General features: G+C 38.5%; 1 protein-coding gene across 6 annotated transcripts in view; it reads left to right on the top strand.

Annotated features, from left to right (window-relative positions):
* SGCD (sarcoglycan delta) overlaps positions 1-21,660 on the top strand; it is a 556,728-nt gene that overhangs the window by 312,198 nt on the left and 222,870 nt on the right. For 5 of the 6 annotated variants that reach the window (XM_048488180.1, XM_048488177.1, XM_048488178.1 and 2 more), the window contains one exon: positions 13,524-13,709. In XM_048488180.1, coding sequence (XP_048344137.1) covers positions 13,524-13,709 — 186 coding nt within the window. Of the gene's footprint in view, positions 1-8,353; positions 8,363-13,523; positions 13,710-21,660 lie in introns of those variants that run through there. The other variant, XM_048488176.1, reaches the window with a different exon arrangement.

The following is a 21,660-nucleotide window of genomic DNA, read 5'->3' as shown; positions in this document are numbered from 1 at the left end:
ATGATAATGTTTGCTTAGGGTGACTTGTCTTGTAAGCTGCTTTGGACCTGCTTGTGGGAGAAAGGTGAAATAAAAGTATTTTATTTAATTAATTCATTTGCGTCTATCTTTGTCCCCAGGGGGGACCCAACACAGCTTACATTGGCTTCCTCTCCTCCATTTTATCCTCATAACAACCCTGTGAGTTAGGTTAGGTTGAAAAAGTGTGATGGGCCCAAGGTTACCCAGCAAACTCCCCTGGCACCCTGCTCTCTTAGTTACTACTCCAACACTTTTTACAGCTGAGGTTCTTGTTTCCATCTTCACACAGATAAGTGGAAGAAAATAAAGAAGCAACACATGAACCTGTTAAAACTGGTTCAATAATCCACTGGCTTCAGGTCATGTGCCTGAACTGATTGTGATTGTTGGGCTTTTCAGTAAAGATGTCTTACCTTAAATAAGTGTTAAACTTCCAATTGGCACTGATGTGTGAGAAATAGTGAGTACTGGGCAAGCGGGTGGGGGTGAAAAATGCAGTCGCTGATATATTTGGTTGCTCTGACCGCAAGTTAAGGGGTTTTTGGATAATTATGTCAGCTACTGTAGCAGCATTCTGTAGCAGCATTATGTACCACTTGATTGTAAATTTTCTAATCTCTAAGTAGAGTTTTTTGGAAGGAATCACATCTGAATTATCATTCCTTTGTTTTTGTAAAGCAAATATTAATACATTTCAATCAATTAAGCTTGGGGTAAAGAAGAGGGACTTGTGTATGTGTGTTCAGTAAACCCCAGAGAAGGACATTAAAATCGTGTTCTCAGCTTTCTAACACAGAACACTGACACAGACATAATTGAGGTGTATTTTTAGTAGTAATCAAGTAATGCAGAAAACCCATTCTGATCCCAACCTTTCCATTTTCCAGAGTGAATTCCCATACTGCATTCCATCTGCAATGGAATCTCAAAGTTAAGGGCAATCATGTTTTTCCCCCTCAACAAGAGTTGCTAACTGGAACCTGCATGTGAAATGTTTTAGAAGTGGGAATTGAGGTGGGCAGATAATGTAGGCAAGGGAAATTGGATGCATTCAAGTGGGTCAGAGACAGTTTAAAAGACAGGCCCTTTCCTTGTGTCTGTACCATCATGTACAGCCAGTGCATACACTACATAGATATGAACATATGTTTATTATTGTGTATAGATATGACAGGATATTGCAGCTGGTGCAGGATCTGTGGCATATATGTCTGTATTATATCTAGAGCACCAAATATGCACACATTTGAGGTTTACTGTACATGTAAATGTTTGTATAAAAATACGGACGTGCAAGTCATCCTGTCTCAAACTGTAATTGGGTTGCCAATTGTATGCATTGGCACTGAATATTAAAGAAAAAGTTTGCTTTCATTTGAGGATTCAAAATAGGTTAGGCACATGTGCAGAATATACTGTCCGTTTAAGTACATTTTTAGCTTGAAGCATGTGCATTAATAGTAGCTGAGTCAAATAGTTTTGCACTGAGGGAATAAATCCCTATGTACAACAACATTTAATGAAACAACAGTTGTATGTGTTGGGGGGGAGGGGGGAATGACTAAAGAAAATAATGAAGATTTCATATAGGACATACAGTGTTTGGTTAAGAAGCTTCCTAAACCTTGCTCACACTATTTTAGGGATTGCACTGCTTCTCCCCCCCCCCCCCGCCCCCGCTTCCTTCTAGGGACTCTGGATCATAGCTGGACTTTAAAATTGCCTTGGGTTGTTTGCATAATTCATTTGGTGCTGCAGTTGATGTCCACAACTTAGACTAAAAATAGATTTAAACCAGTAGTACGTTCCACATCTCAGCAAAGTCTTGTTTCACACTGCAAGATGTCTAACTGTTTAGATAGAATGATGTTCACCCCTGTCATATATGGCAGCATAACTAGGGTTATATTCCCATATCATTGGTTATTGCACCATTGTTCTGCTAAAGCAGTCATCCACAACTGGATTTTGTTGTCCTCGTAAGAAAATTCAACTGTGAGTTGCCATTTCTCAATAATAGTGGAATATCCAGCAATGCGTGGGGGCAGCTTAGTTGTATTCATATGTCAAATCAAGTACGGTAATTACAAATTTCATCAGCCTCACAGGTAAACCTGTTATGTTTCAAGAAGCATCTACACTCAAGAATGTATCTCTTATCAACAAAATGTTCATTCATGTAGTGTACAGACCCTCCTTGTTTGTCATACTTGGAAGTGCTAGATTTTAGCACCTAAGGGTTAAACTGTGCACGATTTCATTCTCGTGGTCTCCACAAAGGTACTGCCACCATTTAAAATCATCTACAAATGCTGCAAGGCCCTGAGGGTACTCTTCGTCTCCCATACCTTATCTCCTGTTGTGTCTCGAAACCCTCCCCACACAGCTTCTTCAGCACTTGAAGAGGCACAGGGATGTGAACAAGAGTATGTATGGCATTTTAAAATAACACTGATATCTAGTTTGGACATAAGAAAAAGCAGTTTCACATTGCAATTCTAGATAAATTTGCTCTTGTTATTAACCAGTCGACTGCAAAATTTCTTCCTGTGGTACTTTTGTTATTACAATAGAGTTAGATGTACCTTTTGTTCTCTTCGTGATATTTAAAATGCAGTGCAGGAATGGGGTGGGGGGTTAGGGCTCATGTCTCCTACTTAATATTAGAATTCTTAATCCTTTCGTGAATTGTCTTTCGTGAATTGTCCTTCATGAATTGCCTGACAAAAATTGACATCTAGAATTTAGCAGCAGATTTGTTACTATTTCTGAGGGAAATTAGGACTGTAGTGATTGGCAAAGAATTAATGCATTGTGTGATTCTGCTAATATCATGTGATCATAGTTTATTATAGACCAAGGCTTTGTGACTACTACAAGATGTTTTATTTGTTTTTATTAAAGTTGCTTGAACTCATTATTCATTCTGTTAATCTTTCTCTGTGGGCCTAGAAATAATATTAGAACCCAAATCATTTCAATCTCATGAAACAGGAAATCAAGAAGATGTTGTTTCTGTGAAAGTAAAAACTGATAAAAACAAGAGGGCTGATAGACAAAATATTTTTGAAATAACTAATGGGAAAATGGTCTGATTCCTCGGCACTGATATTTTCTCATTTCTGATAACTTCCAAATGTGTTTAATTTGTCACAACTGTGACAGTCTCATATAAAAGCAGTTTCAAGGGAGTACAGAGGTTAGGATAACACTTGGCCATAGGGTACTTGTACAAATTTGAAAATCTCAGCAAAACCAAAAATCTCAATGACTTGACAAGGCCTTGTTAAGGACAAAAATAAGGAGGGAATTGTGCTTCATTTCCAGCCAGATGTAAAGCTGCTTTAAATGTTGTTTGTCCAGCACCTTTATGGTGTGGTAAGAACACTCAGAGGTATCTGGCTGATCACTTCTGGAGAGCTGGATTAGATGGGCCTGGATCTGATTCAGCAGCTCTTTTTATCCTATGTTTAGTGCAGTGAAAGCACTTTCTCAGATATAATATATGTAAACAATGTGATAGTTCAGCTTGTGCTATTTCATTGTGTACATCCATATCAGGAAGCCATAGTCAATTGTAGCGTTGTGTGGCAATAAAACAATTGCTCATATCTTTGCTATATGGCATTGCATTGAAGTATTCTTAACTTTTGAGTGAGAAAGCATTGCAGGATGCAATCCTCTTCCTGGGCTTAAGAAATCAGAGTAGATTTCTGAGTACAGCTGTTTAGGGTTACTTTCTCAGTTTTATTTAATTTAAGAGGATTTAACTAATTTAAGAGGATTTATGAGCATTTGCTCCCAATAAAGCTTATATTCTGTTGTAGTAAATATTTGTGTTTATACTTAAGAGGACTGATCCAAAACCAGCTCTCCTCTGGCCACCAGTGGGGAATGAAGGGGTAGGGATGCCTGATCCAGATTGGGGAACTCTTAGAGATTTGGGAATTCAGCCTGTGTTACCATGAGTAACACTTAAATTGTGGAAATTAGATGGAGACAGAGAGCAAGAGGTTGGTAACTGGGATTGATAACCTATGTATACCAGGATAGTTCTGGGTGAAAACTCTCAAATGAACAGGCATTTGTATAATTAAAATATGATTTTATTAAAAAATAAAAATAGTAAAACAGATCATTTGAGCCTAAGCGTAGATGAAGCTGTTACAGAAACCTTGAGGTTGACCAGTGTGTCTTCTATTGTCGTCTGTAGGACAAAGTAGCAATGACACTCCTGGGCCAGAGATGAAAAAGTTTCTTTATGAACAGATCAACATTTTCTACTCGGAGCATGTGCTTGTGAATTTGAAGTGTTGTGTTTGTCTCTCTGACGGATCTTATGCAGTTGTTCAGGGCTTTTTCGAATCTTGGAGTGTTTTCCTCTTAAACTGCACCTGAAAGGTGTCACATAGGGTGTGCTGAGGATTGATCTTTTAAAGGAGCCCAACTTTTATTGACCATCCATTTCTCTAACATGTCAAACTGGGGCTATGCAGAAATTCTTTTGCATCACTAGAAAAGTTTAGGTGGGGGTAGAAAAATTGTCTCCTGGCCCAGGAGTTCCTACCGCCTCTGTGTTGTTGTTCAGCTCTGGAGAGTCACCTGGGATAGTCCCAAGGTGAGACATAAAGGAAAAGCACAGTGTTTCCCTTTTGCAATCTACAATGCCTCACAACCTTGCAATCCTCCTTGCAATCTATTATGCCTCACAGCATGGACTTGTGAGCTACTAGTGGTGGCTGAACAACATGATCTTAGAAAATTAAAGGTGAAGAAAGATTCCCAACCCAGATAGTACCATAGCTCTTATATTGTCATGTACACAGAAAGTCATGCACACTCACACAAACTTAAAATGTTTCCTACTGGGATTTCTTCTTACATCTACACTCTGAAAACAGGTGTGTCATTTCATGGTATTCAGGCATGCAGGGATATACTCATATGATCCAAAATTAATCCATTTTCACCATGGAACTGATCTCTGTAATCTGCAGATGAACTGTAATTCCAGGGGATCCCCAGATCCCACCTGGAGGTTGGCATCCCTATTTAAAAATATTTTAAAAATAAAAGTCCAATGCCACTGTGACTGACTGCAGTAGAAATGTGTATTTTTTAAAAGAGCAGTTGTGTTAAAGTAAAATATTGTTTACCTTAAGAGTGAGGTTGAGAGGGCTGAGGAACAGGTGAGCCACCTGATTGTCTGTGGCCTCTTGCACTCTAATTGGGCAAGTAACTGCATGATGCAGAGGCAGGGGAAAGGATATCTCCTATGCTTAAACATTCTGAGAAGCTTTTGCTTTGAATCATTTGTGCTGTTAAAATTTCCTATCTTAACTGAGTGAAAACTAAACTCTGAAGGGAGTACATCAGCCAAAGAGAGTGACTGATTCTATTGGTTATCAGCCTGAGTGCTGTGTGGAAGCAGACACCGTATACTGGTAGGGATAGTTTTATTGGAGAGCCAAGTTGAAGGCAATATAAGCCAAGATAAGAACTGCTTCTAAAGAGGGGAGAGTTCATTAGTCGACATGGAGTATAGGGATTTGCCTTAAATTTACCTTAGTAGAATGTTTATGTTTTGTTTTGAGGGTTTTACCTAACTGTGAGGACTGTGTGATGGTATAGTGGAAAAGTACCAAGCCAGTGTTAGAACCCTGTATATATTTGTAAACAGCCATAAGCCAGAAACATCTAAACAAAGGAACTGTACAAGCCATGAAACATCTAAGCTAAATTGAACCAAGTAATCTTAAGTGCTGTGCTTAAGAAACCAAAAACTATAAGTCTCTGTGCCAAGCTCTCTTGTAATTTGTATGTGTGTGTGTATTCCTCTTGCCTCCTGCCTACTTTACCTCATCCTTATCGACTTCCAGGTTGTTATTCTTCCTTTACCATCTCCTGTCTGTCAAATAAATCTGAGTTGCTGTTCAAGTTTATATCTGCCTCAAGTATTTATTTTAGTGTGTTTCTGTAAAGGAAGTGCCTGTGGAAAAGAAAAATAAAAGTTGGTGGACATCCTTTGCCTTCTTGTGTGTGATAACAGGGCTGAGGAAAAGTGCTTTCAAACAAATGCTACCTTATTTCTGAAGCACCTCAGTTCCTGAAGGAAATAGACAGGAAAAATAAGAGTGAGTCAAATACAAATACAAAAAACCTTTATTGGCATAACTATGAGCAGTTATACATTCCAGCATCAAAGTTCATTTATGAAAACGATAACGTGGATTAGAAATTTAACAGTTAGTTCAATTATAAAACAAAAAGTTTATAAAACAAAAGGTATAATTCAGTTAAGATTAAAATCCACGTTTAACAAATTTCTAGCAGATCCCGAGTCTCAGCATATTTACTAAAAAGGTGTAACCTTCCCCATGATCTATCTAAGGTGGTATATAAAAATTAATAATACAGAGTAATTGCATTTTGATATAGAAATTGTGATGGATAACAGTGAACTCCTTAAAACTACATTCTGCAATGTGACAGGGGTACCAAAAGATGAAAAATATTCCACATTTAGATATGGTTTTATATTTAAAAAGTGAGTCATTTCCCTGCTTTGGTTATATAGAAAGTTGAAGCCATCTGTGTACATGAAGCCACTGACACAGCCACCTTAATAAATAAAAAAATGTGTTTCAGTGGTTGATTCCCCACTGGCAATTAATTGCATGGTACTTGCGTGAAAAAAACCAGGTTTCAGGAACGCCTCTCAACTCCTTGAGCAACAAAGAGGATTTCTTACCGTTTCTGGTGTTTGTCCCCCCCATTCCACATCCTGGCTGTACCTGCTTGAAAGTACAACTTTTTCTTTTACCGTGGTTTTTCCCAGTCTCGAGAGGAGGAACGGGGGACTAATCTTTAATTAAAAATCCCACCGTGGAGCATGACGTAAATGCTAACAACCAATCAGCGATCAGCAGGTGCTGAGCAATGCACGGACAACATTTCCTGGTTTCGTTTTCACCTCTGGGATTAGAGAGCGCGTGCACGAGTAGACGAGGACATGTGAAATGGTAAAACGTTGCCATAGGAGATCGAGCAGCCGCTTAAATGATTAGCCATTCACCCATCCAAACGAGCGAAAATCCGTTTATTCAGCCGCAAAGGAAAACTTTTCAAAAGTATAAAATATAAAAACACGTAAAAACAAGAAAACGATAACCAATCAGAAAGCAGGGGTGGACGTGTTACCATTCTAATGTAATGACATGATCGCGTGATGACATGATCATGTTTTTTTGTGGCGGAAAAAAGGACCCGCCCCAACACGGCACACCAGCCAATCAGGAGAGACAAAACACAGAGATCAATTTGTTTCTGGAACCTGATACAGTCCTACATGTCTTCACTGAATAAATTCTGCAATTGGGAGGTTGAAACCGCAATGAAAAGGTGCTGTTTATTTTTAAACTTGGTTTTAACCACGTTTAATTTCCATGGGGAATCACCCAGTATGAGGTTTCTTGAGTCACATTTAACTTCCTAAGACACAAGATGTGAGCTGTGAGTCAAGTAATCTCATTTTCAAATGAGAATTGTCACTTTGAAGTGCCACTGGACTTCTGTTGCATTTTGCTATAGCAGACAAATGTAGCTACCTCACACTGCAAGATGCAGGGTGTGTAGCCCAGAATCCCTTAGACACTATTTGCCTGGTGACACAGTAGGATATTCTGAGACATGCTTCAAAGATTGTACATTACTTCATTTATAACTCTAAAAATATTGCCAGCCCAACAGCATAGGTTGCTTCAACAGTTAGGATGGTTCTGAAACTCTTCAGCGCTCTGGAAGTTAATAAATGGAGTTAAGGGGTTTAAATGTGATGCATATTTAACCTCTGAAAGACAGGATGCTTTCCTTGAACTTTTGTTTATGTCATATCTTTTCTGCTTTTTGTTCTGTCTTTAGCTCTTTACCCACCAAGATCACATCAAATTATCAGTTAGTGCTGTTTGTTACTAATAATTAATGCTGGATTTCTGTGTACATATCAGAGTTATTATTACATTTATATTTCCTTATTGGTGTTTATTATATCTATATTTCATGGAAAAGGGGGAAAACTCTCCCAAGATAAAAGTTTACACATACATTAAAGATAATAAAGGCTTTGGTGATTTAGCTTTCTTTTCAGTTACTGAAATGAGAATAAAATAGAAAAGATGTGATGCCGAACACTTTCCCCCATTCCATTTTGAAATAGCAGGTTTGCCGTCATTCTTTCTTTGTCTCACAATGCTCTTTAGACTTTTTATTTGTGTAGTACCTACCAATGAAATAACCACCATTATTTGTTCTCTCTTGGAGAACTGGAGGCTAGATGCATGAGGTAAATTGCACATAGGATCAATCTCAGACTGTGTTCTTACAGATTTGAATCATGCCTCTTAAATCAGTTTTCCTGTGCCCTTGCAGTTTTCTTTAGAGCAGAGCAGTTTTGTTTTCATTGTCTGCACAGATCTGATATCAATCTTTGTGTGTGTGTTGCAGATTCTTTGCCTAAGATGGGCAAGACATTTTCTTCTGTGCTATGAAGAAGGAAAGGTGGCAGGAGGCCAGGCTAATATTATCTGGGGAGTTGCTTGGAACTAAAGCTGTATGAACTGACTCATTAGCTGTCATTCTCTGTTTCCTTAGAAAAGCAGTGGTGTAGTTTTCAAAAAAAGTTATTGTGTACCGTCTTTATGATCCAGTGGTTGTGGTCAGGGCAGAGAGCAGGCAGTAGCTTCATACTTTAAAATATACATTACCATCTAAAGGAAACTCCGTAAAATTCTCCATTAATTTCTTATGCTATAATTACCTAACCACACCCTTACCCAGAGTTACAATTATGCTCTGATATCAGGTTAAATGTTGCAGATCTCTCCAATGAAATTGGTTAGGTAATTCAGATGTGCTGGCAAATGGTTGCATGTTGCAATCTAACCATTTCCATTTTTACAAAGCCTGAAAAAGCCCTCCAGTTGCAGGAGTTGCAGTGGTAGCTGTGAGGACTGGAGCAAGGCTGTCAAGCAAAAACTGTCAAAATTTTGGAGGCAAAACTAGAATGAAAACTCTCGTCTAGAAGCAACCCAAGTAAAATGTATATAAAAATTGAAGCTCTACCAGTTTTGGATACAATGGTAATAGACTGAAGAATAGACGTTCGGGGAAATTGCCTGATGACACATAGGTCATAACTCCAGTAGTCTGGTCGATGGGGTGCTCATGCATTTCCATAGATGCTGGTTAGAGTTCTGCTTACTCTTTTTATGAATATAAAAAAATTCAAAAAAAATGAAAAAAAGTTCAAAAATCGCAGATTTGCACAAGGTGATATAAATTAGGCAACTCCTTCCATTACTTGTGTAGGCTGCCAAGTGCCCTGTATTTTGCAAAGGTTATCCCTTTTTCCAGAAATCATAGTCCCTTAAAAATTAATGGATGCCCTTATTTCTACACTTCACACTTCCAGAGAGGCAGAATGGATGTAATTTGTTTCAGATGTCACAGCTCTAATGTACCCTTTATTTTGAGATTTTGCTCTGATAACTCTGTTCCACCCCCACTGCTGCAATGGAATGAATGCAACATTTCCTCCTGACATTCAGCCCTTGCCATCAGCTCAGGCAGCTATATCAGCTCACACTTCACAGGTAGCATAGTCGTGAAATGCATGAACTGAGATCTGGTTCAGACATTAAGCATGAGCCCTCTGGGGGTGCCTATTGTAGTTTTGTTGAGCTTATTGCAGCTGTGCTGTTGCCGAGCCTGTTGAATAGTGGTTGACAAAGCTGAACAAATGGCAGCCTAGACTCTCCTCTGCAGCTTCTCTAGTTTATGTTGATAAAAAATCTCTGCAATTGTGGTGCAACATATTGACGAAGGCTTTCATAGCCAGATTCAACTGGTTGTGGTGGGTTTTCCAGGCTGTGTGGCCGTGGTCTGGTAGATCTTGTTCCTAATGTTTCGCCTGCATACAGTGCACTCAACCACACCTTTGCACTTACCGATTGGTTCCCCACCCTGAGACATGGACAATATATACCCCACTAAACATTCCCTTCTCACTAGACAGTCTATAACAGACTTCCCTCTGTGATACACCTCTGAAGATGCCAGCCACAGATGCAGGTGAAACATTAGGAACAAGATCCACCAGACCACAGCCACACAGCCCAAAAAACCCACCACAACCATGATGCAGCATCCTTTTTCCCCCCTGTAAACATCCCCACCCTAGTAATGTATGCATCATTTGGGTTATACTTTTATTTACATTCCTCCCCAATAAGAACTTATTTCTGTTACTTGTAGTAGAATCAGATTAGTAGAAGATTTTTTCAGTGCTTTTGGAGTGCTCATCTGTCACTAGAGTGATTAATTAATTTAAACAGATTATCATGCAGGAGTTTCGAACAGCCTAACTTTGTTCCTACAGATCCGCTCCCATAATAAGTGAATGTGGGTGAGGGGATTGTTATAAACGGGATCAAATTAGCCTGTAGGTCAGTCACTAAATAGTATTTAGTAAAAGTAAAATCCTATTAAGCAGGCAGCTATGAATTAATGTACAATCAGATCAGCCACAATATGCAAATGACTGTAAGGTGCGGTTCCTTCCTCCTCCCTCTGGAATTGAGAGCTTAACTACATCACATACCCATACATTTTATAATACTTTTGTTGTAATATCCTCCCATACAGAATCATGAGAAATATTAGTTTAATTTTTTTAATCCTGTCAGTCTCTTCACAGTATAGCAGATTTTGCCCACTATTATACAGCTCTCTATCTTTATTAAATACCAGGATTCAGAACAGCTGCAAACTGGGGTTAGAGGGGAAATGTGCACAGCATATACCAAAGCTTGGTATTATGTGTTCAGATCAATTTCTTTGGGCATGCTGTATAAAGGGCTCTCCATTTGCTAGTTATTTCCTGTGAAATCATCTGTCCTGCACTGATTGAAAAGTGAACAGTACGTTTGTCCTTAGACCAATGTAATTTTCCTGCATTACATTTCAGAAGGTCAAGGTGAATCTCACTGATTATAATACTGAAATGATGGGTTATCTGTTACATGATGCCTTAATGTTTGTGTATACAATTTGTGTGTGGGGGGGAGAGAGATCATGGCTTGGATTGTGTTTTCTATTACCCCTTGCATTCCTTTTTTTCCATTGTGGAGCAAGTTAGCAGTGATCACTTCAAAACTTTCTTTTTAAAGTCAGGTTTTTTTTCTTTTTAAGGGCATGATTGTCAGCATGCCAACATTTTGGGAAGTTTGATACCATTTTTGTAACTTTTTTCAGGCACAGTTTTCAGTTCAGGGATTTTGGCACCAAAAGTCACAGCATTAAAAGGAGAAATGTTGGTATCATTCATTTATCTCCACATTCTGTCCAAGGAGCAGGAGAGAGAAGGAAGAAGAGGAAGCACACCCTGGTAATCAGTATTTCGGTGGCACAGTGTTCCTGAACGTTTTAAAGGGTCATCATTTTCCATGGGAAGACCTGGCTGCTAAACTCTGGATGCCCTATAAAATCTAAAGAGTATTTGTGCCTCCAAACAGCTAGAAGGTGCTGTAAATAATGAGTGATATACCTGGCTTCTGGAGCATGGGTCTACCATCCATTATTTTTCCTGGGCAGTAGACCTGCCATATGAGGTCTACCTCCCATTGAAAATAATGTTACTTTAAAGTTTTTAAAAGGTGCTATTTTCAGTGGCACTGTGGACATTCAAAATAATAATTCTTTAAAATTTAAAGGGACATTTTTTTCATTGGATGGTAGATCTGGCCTTCAGACACTGGAGTCCAAAAATTTGAAAGGGAATTCTTTGTGGATAGGGTAGAATATAAATCCAATAATTAAATTAAACACTACCTGACCCCTGCACTCTGAAGACCAAGGCTACTGCCCCTTATTTAGAATGTCATTCAGTTGTCTGGCTGTGCTGTCCCTCTCTCCCTCTCCCTCCGCTAGGGTGGGTGGGCCATGTCTAGATGTTGGGGCCCCTCCCCCTCCCTTGCATGTCCCAATTTTAAAGGCCTATTATTTTCTTTTATGGGAGTAGACAATCTTCCTATAGAAAATAATGGTCTTTTGGCTCACCACTAAAGAGTAGTTTGGCAGAGATGCTTCCTGTTTCTCCTTCTCCATTTGTGCAACTCCTGAAACATTCCCAACATTCAGGAAGATAAATTATCATCATCACTAGAGTTTTGGAAGTTTTGAGTTGTTTCTGATATTCCAGAACTAAGCTGAGACAACTAATTGTGGATTTAATTTCAGCTTGGCTGTACCAGAATTCATTCCTCTATAGCAGGTCTTGCACTGCAGAACATTAGCTTTAGGCACCTTTCAATTTCCTAAAGAAGAATGGTGTTCTATGACCAAGACCAATGCCTAATGCTAGAAGTTATGTACTCTATAGCTTGGGTTGCCAATCTCCAGGTGCTGGCTGGAGATCTTCCTTATTACAACTTATCTCCAGGTGACAGAGATCAGTTCACTTTGGAAGGTGCACTCTGTTCCATAAAACCCCAAATGCTGCCCTCCTAGGCTTCACCCCCCAAATCTCCAGGTATTTCCAACCTGGGGATGGCAACCTTGTCAGTAGTGGAGGAATTCATCCAAAGAGGATGAAGAGGACCACAGGAGAAAGTGGGGATAATATGTGAGCCTGTGGGTGAACCTGCTCTTAGTTTCATGTATGAAATGCTGTCTCAACAAAGGAGGTTTTGCTGCACTGACAAACTGTCACCTTAGCTTCCAAGAAGTGTTTGTACTCCTGGTTATTATGCCACTTTATGTTTCACGGAGCAAAAATTATCGGGTTTTTTTCTCTTTTCCTTTCTTTTTACTTCTGTGCCTCTGTTCTTCAACAGCACCATTATTCTGAGATAAGCATGGGTTTACTTTGCTAATCAGGATGTTCTTTAAGAACATCGGCAAGGTACCTGCTTCTTTTGGCAGTTATTTGATGCTTATGAGCAACTAGAGTAACATTGTATATTAAGCTTGCTTCAGGGAAGGAATCCCAAGAGCTACACTTCTGTGCCCTTTCTTTGGCAGCACCTAAGAATAATTTTATTTGAGATGATTTTTTTTAAATTAAAGCCTCAGAGAAGTAATATTGCATCTTCAAAACAAAGTGCTGAACTCAACATTTTTTGCAAAATGCATGCAAAATTTCCCCCTCTGGATTTTGAGGGCCCTAGAGTGCCTGCCTTGCAAAAACCTGGAGCTGCTAAGAGAACCATTTGAGGCCAGCCTTCATGGGTAATTCTTTTGTGTGTGTATGTGTGTGTTTCAAAATGTATATAATAGACTTCCATTATGATTCGTTGCTATACGAAATAACCAGAGGAGCAATACAGCAGCAAAGCACAAGACATAGCTTTGTACAGAAGGTAATTTTAAAATGCTCCACAACAAGCGCAAGGTCTTACAATTGTCTGGGTTTATCCTGCAGCTTAATGTATACCTTTATGTTCCAGATGTCTCAGGAACAGTACGCTCACAGGAGCACCATGCAGAGCTCAGAAGGACCACATGTGTACAAAGTGGGGATTTATGGCTGGCGGAAGAGGTGCCTCTATTTCTTTGTGCTACTCCTAATGATTTTAATTCTGGTGAACCTTGCCATGACCATCTGGATTCTCAAAGTTATGAACTTCACAATTGTAAGTATTAGGATACCAAGGCTACCTACATTTTAGCTGGGGTAGGAAATATCAGTGGGCATTTGTTCGGATTTATTGTCAACATATACAGTCCTCAAGTATGTAACATGGTAATCCCATCATGGATCTATGGATTCCCTTTTGATATCATTCCAAGGAGCTTAATGAAAAATAGGGAGACGTGTTGAGGTTTTTTAGTATATGGATGTTTGCTCCTTCATTCTTTCACCATTTATAATCCCAATTGCTGGCACAAAGAATGTGAGTGCAGTTCTAAGCAGAGTTGTCCTTTTCTGAACCCACTGATGTCAGTTGAGTTAGAATTATGTAACTCTGCTAAGGACGGCACTGTAACTTTTATTGTATCATAGTTAAAATTTAGATTTTCTTGGTCAATATGGGAAAAAAATAATCTCCATGATAATAGGAGATAACATCTGCCTAACTCACAGAATAAAGTTAGTCTGTGTGTGTTTGTGTCTCGTTGTGTGTAAAAACAGTGTCCTGTAAGGATTTTTGCAAGTTAAAATCTCATCTTAAAGATAGAAGAAACATGGTTACTTATTTAAATGAGGAAGTATACTGTCTTCATCTAATAGAAGAGAATGTATTGCACACAGACAGTATTATTCCCCTTGTGCACTAAGTCAATTTATGGTTATAAAATTTACTCTACATGCCTTTCTGCATTGCATAAAACAGCAGTCAGATTATATTATGAAACTTCTTCAGGACCAAAAAGTTCTAGGAAATATGAACCTATAATAAATGTGTAAAATCAACTTCCATTTAATGGTTTATGGGCAGGATTTTCTTTTTAAATCTTTTAAAAGTTTCTTATGAACAGCTGTATTATATTTCATCCTTCCCTTCCCTTCTACTGAAAGCCAGATCCAACCAGCAATTTCATTGTGCAAGCCTCCTTAAAAGATGGTTTAAACAATAAATTGTATTTCATCCTTGCCTAAGAGTTAAACCACTGCAAACTACTGTAACATAGAATAAGCATCTAAGTGGAGTGATCAAAGTCAGGCAATGAAATAAGCATACAATGTTAAAACCTACTTGTTCTCCGTTATAATTTGGTCAAATATATAACAATATTCTTAAGAGTAAACTATGTTGTTAAGCCAAGTATGTCAGACCTTTCCAGATGGCTTTTTTATCTGCAATAATACGATTGTCATGAGAAGTTGAATTTTTCCTAGTATTTAGTCTTTGGTGTTTAGTAGTTGAAGAAAAAAGATTCTTTCTCAACCCAGTAAGTATGTAAATTGTATATTTGGTTCACAACCTACAGGTTTGTTTTAGTACCATGTGATCCCCCCTTCCCCGCCTAGCCCATGGCAATCTCATACATACTGTGGTCTAAACACTACAAACTTGGGCAGCATCCTCTTTGGCCTCACCATGACTGTGATTTTGGGATTTTCAAGAATGGGACACCATGCTTTTGGCTCTTCAGTGGCCATGCTCTTGACTTCAAGCTACTTTGACTACTTGAATGGGTTGAAAAGTACGCCAGCTACTGTGCTATGGTCTATGGCAGGGGTAGGGAACCAATTGGCCATGCTGGTAGGGGCTGATGGGAATTGTAGTTCCTGAACATCTGGAGAGCCGCAGGTTCCCTACCCCTGGTCTATGGCTATTGTGGGTCATGCAAGGTTCAGAGGTGCTTCAAAATGCAGTTTATTTCATTGGGCAAAAAGCCATGAGCACAGAGTTAAGAACAAAAATATATATTTTAAAAATATGGTATTTTAAACAGATTTGTATTTTCCATGTATGTGTGTATGTTTGTGGGGGGAGCCTTGATTTAGAAATTCTTAAAGTAGAAGACACCATTTTTTTCCTGAATAAAAAAGAAATCATATTCTTCAGGAAAGATAACTTGCAAAATTAAAATACTATGAACAAGCTTACTGGGGTAGCCCTCAGGAGGGACAGAAAATACTGGAATGAATGCTTTTGGAAGCATGCAAGACGTTCAATATTGTTCAGTTTTCCTGGAATAATTGTGTATAGCTTTTAGCCTGGCAGAAAGTTTAAAACTGAGTGTAGAATTGTTGCATGTTTCTGATCTTCTGTGGAGTTCAATGCTGGGAAACAGACATAGGTAGGGACAAGTTTATTACTGTGTCTGAACCATATTGTTAAATGAAAATCATTTGGTTCTTCTCATCATGCATCATTTCACTTGTGAGTTTTTCCGTATAAGAGAGCTTCTTATTTTCAAGATTTGCTTGTACGACTGTGTAGAACCTATAGAATTATTTTATTTTTTAAAAGTGGGAACCTGCAGTTTATGTTATTATAAGCCATGTTCCATTAGGTGTTACTTGCCCACTTATAATCCAGTGCCTCAGTATAAAATCTAATACAGTGGAACCTCAGTTTTCATTGGTAATCCGTCTGAAAAGAATCGATGAAAACCAAAAACGATGAAAACCAAGGCAAACTTTTCCATGGGAATCAATTAATCCATTCTAGGCACTCCAAAAAACATACCAAAAAACCCATTTTTTGGTGAATAAACATAGTGTTTAATGCTGAAAACAGTAACAAACACTAGGACCAGCTTCGGAGCCAGTGGACCAATGTAGCACCAGAAAGCTGTCCAAAGTGGTCTGTTTCTGACTCCTCTTTAAGATTTGTCTGAAATGGGACAAGACATTGTCATTAAACAAGTTGCAGACATGGCCTGCAACTGCTTTGTCTACAAACCCCTGGACCTTACTGCAAATCAATGAAAACTGAGGCAAATCAATGAAAACTGATACAAATTTTTCAATGAAAAATTTGATGGAAACTGATGAAAACCGAAGGCAATGAAAACCGAGGTTCCACTGTAGTTGTAATCCTTACAGTCCAATCCAGATGGGGAGAGGTAGCTTGGCAGCCGCCGAGGATGGTGCAGCAAAGGCATTGCCTTCAATAAAGCTTCAGGCGGCACAGCAAGCATACATAGGAGTTTACAAGCACTACTCAGGCACAGGCAATTTCAGTGGCTCAGAATTTTATTAAATTTGATCCAGCAATATAGGGCCACATTGGATTGATTTTATATGCCATTAGACACCAACATTTGAGTTTTCTTCTTTCTAATGCAGAATAGAATTTCTTGGCACTGGAAAAAAATCTTAATTGAACTGTGTGAACTCTGCAGGGCACAGGAAAAGCATATAGTGAACTGAGTTTTTTTAATGATTCATGGTTAATAATTGCTTATATATTTATATATATTTACTTATGGAATGGGGACAAAAATACATACTCATGTTCTTTATTTTTCAGTAATAGTTTCTTGGGAGCAAAATACATAGGATCTTATAATAAAAACAGAGGTTTTCCTACCACATAGTTATGAGACCCAAATAGTCTTATAGTACTGTCCTTATAGTACTGTCCTAACAGTTAGAAGAACAAAACCAAGCCAGACTCTGAACAACACAAAAGGCAAAAGGAGTAAAAACTAAAGCACGAAAGACTGTACCATACTATACCCTCCCTCCCTCCATTCCTTGCCTGCCTTCCTCTGTCTGCTGCTCTTAAGATTTTTCTAATGCCCGCAACAGCCAGGCCCAACAGTATTAGCAGCTGATTACCATCTGCAACTGTCTTTCTTAATCAAGAAAATTCCTGACACATCACACTTCGGTTCGCCAGAGTTCAACAGGTAAAACAATTCCTTCATATAGCACTTGAGGCCATTTCTTCCCACAAGAAATAATGGAGCCAGATACCTGGTTTCCCAGATACTCAAGTGTCATGTGTTAGCTGGCTAACAGCTGGGGAAACAAACATTCCTGTGCATCCCCAAAACCAAAACCTTCTCAAAATTCTAGAAAATAAATATTTGTTATTCCCGCAATTTCAGGAATGATTTGGGTCATTTCACATATCCTTGAGCCAGTGGTGGGATTCACAGGTTCACACCACTTCGGTGGAAACGGTTGTTAAAATGGTGCTTGTATTACAACCAGTTGTTAAATTATTTGAATCCCACCACCAGAACCAGCTGTTAAATTATTTGAATCCCACCACTGCCTTGAGCTCATATGAAACAGCTTATTTTGGGTTTAATTTTGGTTGGATATATCCAAATGCATATCCTTAGTATAATACTTAAGCAAATAAATACTGACTGTTGTGGATTTTCCTAGCTGCGTAGCTGTTTTGTGGTAGGTTTTGCTTCTGACATTTCACCTGCATTTATGGCTGGCATCTTCAGAGGCTTGTCACGGTGAAATGTGTTTCTCTCATCTCAGCATGACATGCCTGTGAAGATGCCTGCTATAGATGTAGGCAAAACATCAGGAGCAAAAACTGCCAGACCACGGCCACACAGCCAGTTGATTTCAGCTGTGAAAGCCTTTAAAAATACAAATAAATACTGAAATTAATAACTTAATTCTTTCATGCTGTTTTCAAATAAATATAAAGAAGAAGGAGAAGAAGAAGAAGAGGAGGAGGAGGAGGAGGAGTTTGGATTTATATCCCCCTTTCTCTCCTGTAGGAGACTCAAAGGGGCTTACAATCTCCTTGCCCTTCCCCCCTCACAACAAACACCCTGTGAGGTGGGTGGGACTGAGAGAGCTCCATAGAGCTGTGACTAGCCCAAGGTCACCTAGCTGGCGTGTGTGGGAGTGCACAGGCTAATCTGAATTCCCCAGATAAGCCTCCACAGCTCAAGCGGCAGAGCGGGGAATCAAACTCAGTTCCTCCAGATTAGAATGCACCTGTTCTTAGCCACTACACCACTGCTGCAGTTATGTGCAAGACAGCAAGCCACACTGAACTCACTGGGAACTACCTCTAGGTAAAATATAAATAAGATTCATCTGAATTTTTTTGCATTATTGTACAAAATACATATTTAAATTACTTTAAAAAGCGAATACTGACTTGCAGTATTAAGATGCCAAGTGGCATTGCCTCCTTGCTTTATTTTATAGGTAAAAATTAGCTTTTAAATGTTGATTAAGGAGAGCTATTTTGGGGATGTTGTTTGGTTTCTGGGCTGTATGGCCATGTTCTAGAAGCATTTTCTCCTGACGTTTCACCTGCATCTGTGGCTGGCATGTTCAGAGTTATTTTTGATACAGTAACTTACCCTCTTCTGTGTGAACTATCTGTCACAATTTAAATATGCAAAAGAATGAGGTGGATAACAGTACCAAAGATGAATGGAAGATTAAATTTTTTTATCCAGGTCACATTCTGTAATTATTTAAAGCAATGGGGGTTTGTTTTAATTATACTGCTCATTTAAAACTCTTTCTGAATAAAATATGATCATATTTGCATTGCCCTCCCTCCAATTAATGATTTCTCTTGGACCACTTTAAGTATAAAAAATTATTTCATTGTGCCAGCACTATCAATCAGGAAAAAAATGGCTTGTGCCTTTTGGCTTAGTTTTTCCTCCCTTTTCATAACAGCTGGAATCAATTGGCTAAAATTAGCTCATGATATGAGTGATTTCATTAGCATAATTGCTGAAGGGATCAAATGCCTTTGGCTCACTTTCTCCTAGTAAATAGATGTCAAGAAAAACAACTTCTGCAGTAGATATTACCATCTGAACCTCAGGTACTAACAGTGCATCCACAGCGCTGCACTGTGTTGCACTTCTAACCCCATTTACTTTAGGTTACTTAGAAGGTGTAGCATTATTTATGATGGTCCTGGAAATGCTTGTCTCTTTTTTCTACTACGTAGTGTCCCATAAATAGTGCTCTTCCAGTGTTCTGACATCAAGCCAACCTGGTTTGCTTGCCTGCTTGCTTTCTGTCTTTCTTCTTGCTGACAATTCTCAGAAGAATATATATCTGTGCATCCATTCATTGGCACAACTCACTGAGCCATCATCTTTATTTAAATACAGTATGTTCCTTGCTGTCAGTAGTTCTGTGTTATTATGTAACCTGAGGTTCAGTTGATTCAGTCTCTTATTGTTCTTGCTGTTCTGAATATGGAATTCTGAATATGGAATTTCCATTTGCACAATAACTTCCAATGTGTTAGTACTTTAATATATTAAATAATAGATAGATCAAATAAAAGATTGCATATATACTTTTTTTTGCTACTTTTGCCTACTTTAATTTCAACCCATGGCTACTCTGATCTGACATTTTGACCCAGGTAGACAGATACTGATTATCATCATCCTATCTTGTAGTCATCACATTTGTAATAATGGTGACCATAGTGCCATTCTTCTTAACTATGTTTTCTTAGGAAAATCACGATGGAAACACAGCACATCTCATAAAACAGTATATCCCCCAAAACCTCAGAATAATATATCATGTTTCTTATTTATTTAATCATGGTGACATTAAAATGGCAGCTCTTCAAGTAATTATATAGATGAAGCTCCTAATGTTTGAACCAACACAAGATAATTTTTCCTCTATCTTTCCATGAAGTTTAGAGCTTCATACAGGGTTATTGCTTTCTTGTTTCATTCCCATTGCTTTCTTGTTTTATTCCCTGTGGGATACATTAGGCGGAGAGCAAGTGACTGCTCCAAGGTCACCCAGTGAACTTCATGGCAGGGTAGAAGTTAAACTTTAGTCTCCCATATCCTGCTCCAACACACCACACCAGATGTTTGTTTGTATTTGTGCTTATCTATCTCACCCATTGAACCTGTTGTTGCCTAAATCAGTTTTCTCTGTGGCCCTTTCAGCACAACACAAATAAAACATCTTCACAACAGAAAAAGAAGCATTTTGGGGAGGAATTTACCATAGCTTTCCTTTCATAACATTTTGAAAACAGCCTATTTCAGCCCAAATTGGAGGGGTTTTTTGGAAAACACTAAACTAGCAATATTTTTTCTGAAATGTTTTCAAAGCATTTCTAATTTGTTGTGTTGAGAGTTGGAAATGTTTTATTTTCCTGCCTGAGTTTAAAACTCTCACTTTAGTTTTCTTCACTGCTCGCACCTCCCATTTTCTGCTGCTTCAGGATTCTCCATACTGAATATTTCCCACGGACATTTCCTCAGCTGGCATTGCGGCTGCGCACCATTTCAATGATTTAAGTACATGAATTAATGTGTATTGCCTGCCCATTCCAGGAACATACAGTTTTTCCTCCTTTTTTGTTTGTTTTCTGTGAGCTATCTTCAAAGCTATAAAGACACAATATGAGAATCAGCAATATGTGTAGATTTCAAGTCTCCATATCTCCGTAGCTTTAAAAATAGCTCAAAGAAAGAACCATTGTCTCAGGAAATGCTTTGTTTTCCTGCACTAAAATGATTCTTTTTAAAATGTTTGCAAAACATTTAAAATGTTCTGTGTGGAAAAAATATTTGTACGTGGTAATTGGCATGTTTGAATGGTTTCCCCTAGTACATTATGTATTTTAGCTAGTTCTGCTTCTTCTTCAGAAGTTTGAGGAAGGGGAGTTTAATTCCTGAAACAATCTTATGAGAATATTATTAGACAATTGGTAGATATGATGATATAATAATATTCTTTAGATACCTGATTTGGATACTTGATGACATAACAGAGGGCTAATTGGATTTTAATAAGTGGTGTCATCACTAAGGGACGACAAGGATAACTGAGATTGTAAGGTAAAATAGCACTGCTATTCCATGGGTCTATATTTTTGCCTCTTCCAAATAATCATATAGCCAAAAGGTAAATGATATTTGCTGCTGCTGAAAATACTCCTTTTATCTTTCTCATCACCATTTATCTGTCCCACTTGTAGCGGGATGAACAAAACCTATAGAAAGTAAGAGCAGCACTGAGGCTTCAGAGAGAATTATTAGTCAATGGATTGGATCCAAAGCAGTGCCAGTGGAGCTCCTCTCATGGAAAGATAACATTCCCTACTTCTGTTTCAAGCCATTTCATGTGACTCTTGGGAGTCAGAAAGCCTTCAGAACCAATGTGAAAGTGAAGTAGGAGTCTGTAGTGGGGTG

Source organism: Sphaerodactylus townsendi, linkage group LG03 (assembly GCF_021028975.2).
Source record: "Sphaerodactylus townsendi isolate TG3544 linkage group LG03, MPM_Stown_v2.3, whole genome shotgun sequence".
In the NCBI taxonomy this organism is placed as follows: Eukaryota; Metazoa; Chordata; class Lepidosauria; order Squamata; family Sphaerodactylidae; genus Sphaerodactylus; species Sphaerodactylus townsendi.
This window is presented reverse-complemented; position numbering and strand designations above follow the sequence as displayed.